The sequence below is a fragment of the Notothenia rossii genome (genome assembly GCF_949606895.1).
Source record: "Notothenia rossii genome assembly, chromosome: 6".
In the NCBI taxonomy this organism is placed as follows: domain Eukaryota; kingdom Metazoa; phylum Chordata; class Actinopteri; order Perciformes; family Nototheniidae; genus Notothenia; species Notothenia rossii.
In genome coordinates, this window is record NC_136909.1 from 38,278,350 (window position 1) to 38,280,845 (window position 2,496).

Below are 2,496 nucleotides of genomic sequence, written 5' to 3' on the forward strand. Positions count from 1 at the left end.
TGAGCTAATAATAGAATGAGTAAAACAAGTTCAGTCAGGAAGCTCTAAAAACAAAAAAGAAATAAAGAAGACTTCTGTCAATTCTAGAACATTTTCACAGACACCATATATTTTCGCTTCACCGCGTACCTAACATACCTTTTCTATTACCTGTCCAAGTGTACGTGGTGCTTACATGGCAACACCGTCAACAGGTCTTACCCAGATGCCCGGGGTGATAAGGGGACCTCGGTGACTAACATGACATCATGGTAACACATCAACATGTATGTGTGAGGCAAATTATATGAGTTGCTAGACATTAATCATTAAAATGACAGGTGGAATGTTGTAATGGACTGTTACTCATCAGTGGGTTAAGCTAAAGCTGTAGCAGCTCCAGCTCATTACTTATATAACTGGGAATTATGACCATGAACATTTAAAAAAGTGAAAGTTAATCCACAGAAATCCCTCTGGACAGACTTCTTTGTCCCAAATTCCGTTAAATATCTTGTACAAAAGCGTTGGTTTGGATTCAGTATTTACCATAGACTATATTTATGACATTTTGACACTATGTCACCATCTTCACTATGAAGTTGAGTTATTTGGACTTCTTTCTGTATCATTCTCAGTGATGATCATACTTTTTATTTCTAAATCAACTCAATGTTTGCATTTAAATATATATTTTGTAGAGTGTCAGCACACCTGTATAAAATATGCATCTGGATGAAGTGTTTGACGCTTATGCAAAGTGTAATATTCAAATAGCAGAAAACCATTTGGTCTATTTAGAGAATTTGGAAAAGCGTTGCCTATGGTAATATTTAGTTGTTTGAATGATTGTATAAACTTGACAAAAATATATGTTTGATACCTTTCGTTTGTAATTATAGGGCTTTCCCCAAAAAATTCTGAGAACAAGTTTGCAGATGTAATGATTATAAGCTAAATCAGTCTGTAGAAATCTATTACACACAACATCCCAATGTCTAGAGATGAATACAAAAAATAACCGTAGAAAACATTTAGTGCAGTAAAAAGGCTGTAAACAAGAACTTCTTTTCGAATTTTTTTTAATTTAAATTATCAATCAATAAATAGCAAATAGAATAAATAACTAAATAAGACATTTAGACAAGACAGTGTCAATTTCAGCTGGTTTTTCATGACAATAATCAGAGTGTAAAACATAAAGTTAGAGTGCAGTAAAGTCCGTGTGTAAATCACACACATAAGTTCAAGTTTTTTTAAGTTCAAGTTTGTTGTCAGGGTTCACAGTTCATTCTTTCTTCCAAGTGTTTCTTTTCCAGACTTGTGTCCTCCTCTTCTCTCAAGGGGGCTGCTGGCACGGAGACGCCGGCGCATGGAGCTGCGTGTCGAGGTAGCTGCTCAGGATCAACTCCTGCTGTGTATTATTTCCACACACAGGTGGTGGTTTACAGGTAACCCAGTACAGGGAGGTTTAGTTGTCGCTGCCCAGTCTGTGGTAGACCAGCAGAGCCACCACGTAGCTCTTCCCTGCACTCTGCTCGAACTGGCTGCTCTCCGTCTCCTGGCCGGGCTTGGGGCATGTGTTCGGGATGATCTGCTCGCTTAATGAGCCGTCGTCCTCACAACTGCTCGGTGTGGATGACATGAGCTCTGAGCTGGCGCTGAACTCTGTGAGCTGGGCCTGATCCTCCGCACCCTGGAAGGGGAACCCCTGGTAGTCGCTGACAGAGCTGTCCGAGCTGCCCAGCGGCGTGTCGGCGCAGGGCTCCTCGGTGTAGATCTGCCACAGCACCACAAGACACAGGATGACCAGCCAGCGCTTGGCCTGGGATTTCTCCTGTGGTGGAAGGTGCATGCGGACTTTAGCGGGATACATCACCCGGGTGCAGCGCTTCTTCGGTCGGATCGGCACGCAGGAGCGCACGGCGGTGGCCTGAGTCGGTATCCGCTCGAAGGTGAAGACCTCGGGCTCCGTGCTGCGGGTCGCCATCCTGGAGAAGCCATATCTCTCCCGCTGTACAGTCAGGGTCATGCTGTTTGATCGTGAGTACATTTTCTTTGAGTTTTGTGTCTTTTTCTCTCTCTGTGTTACTCTCTCGGTGCTCTCAGAAAGTTGAATATGTCACACCCAGCGAACAGCTCACACTTTATAGCTACATGTTCAGGTTGTGTTTTATTTTAGAAACGCCCATAGTAAGAAGGCCACTCCCTGACGGTATTGCTCAAGTGAGAAAAAAACGAAATATTTGCATAATGTTGGAGTTTGTGACCGCAGCTGGAATGCTGCGGCACCATGCGCCGAGGAGCCGAATGAATCATCAGGGTTTGGTGAAATAATTACACCAAATCATATGGCCTCATCAGAGAGAGGCATTTCAATTGACAAAAGCGGAAAGCCTATCAAATTTTTGTGATTAAGGAGTATGCCTAATGTAAATCACGAATCACTGATTCTTGAGAATTTGGATAACACAGGTTTTACATTTGAAAAAAGAAGATATTTTTAAAGGCATCTAA

At 42.4% G+C, this 2,496-nt stretch overlaps 1 protein-coding gene across 1 annotated transcript; it reads right to left on the minus strand.

The window, feature by feature from the left end:
• Positions 1-1,044: 1,044 nt before the first annotated feature.
• Positions 1,045-2,258, minus strand: ier3 (immediate early response 3). The gene has a single exon (XM_079689253.1). The coding sequence runs from the start codon at positions 2,030-2,032 to the stop codon at positions 1,451-1,453; it is 582 nt and encodes a 193-aa protein (XP_079545379.1). The 5' UTR covers positions 2,033-2,258; the 3' UTR covers positions 1,045-1,450.
• Between the last annotated feature and the right edge of the window lie 238 nt (positions 2,259-2,496).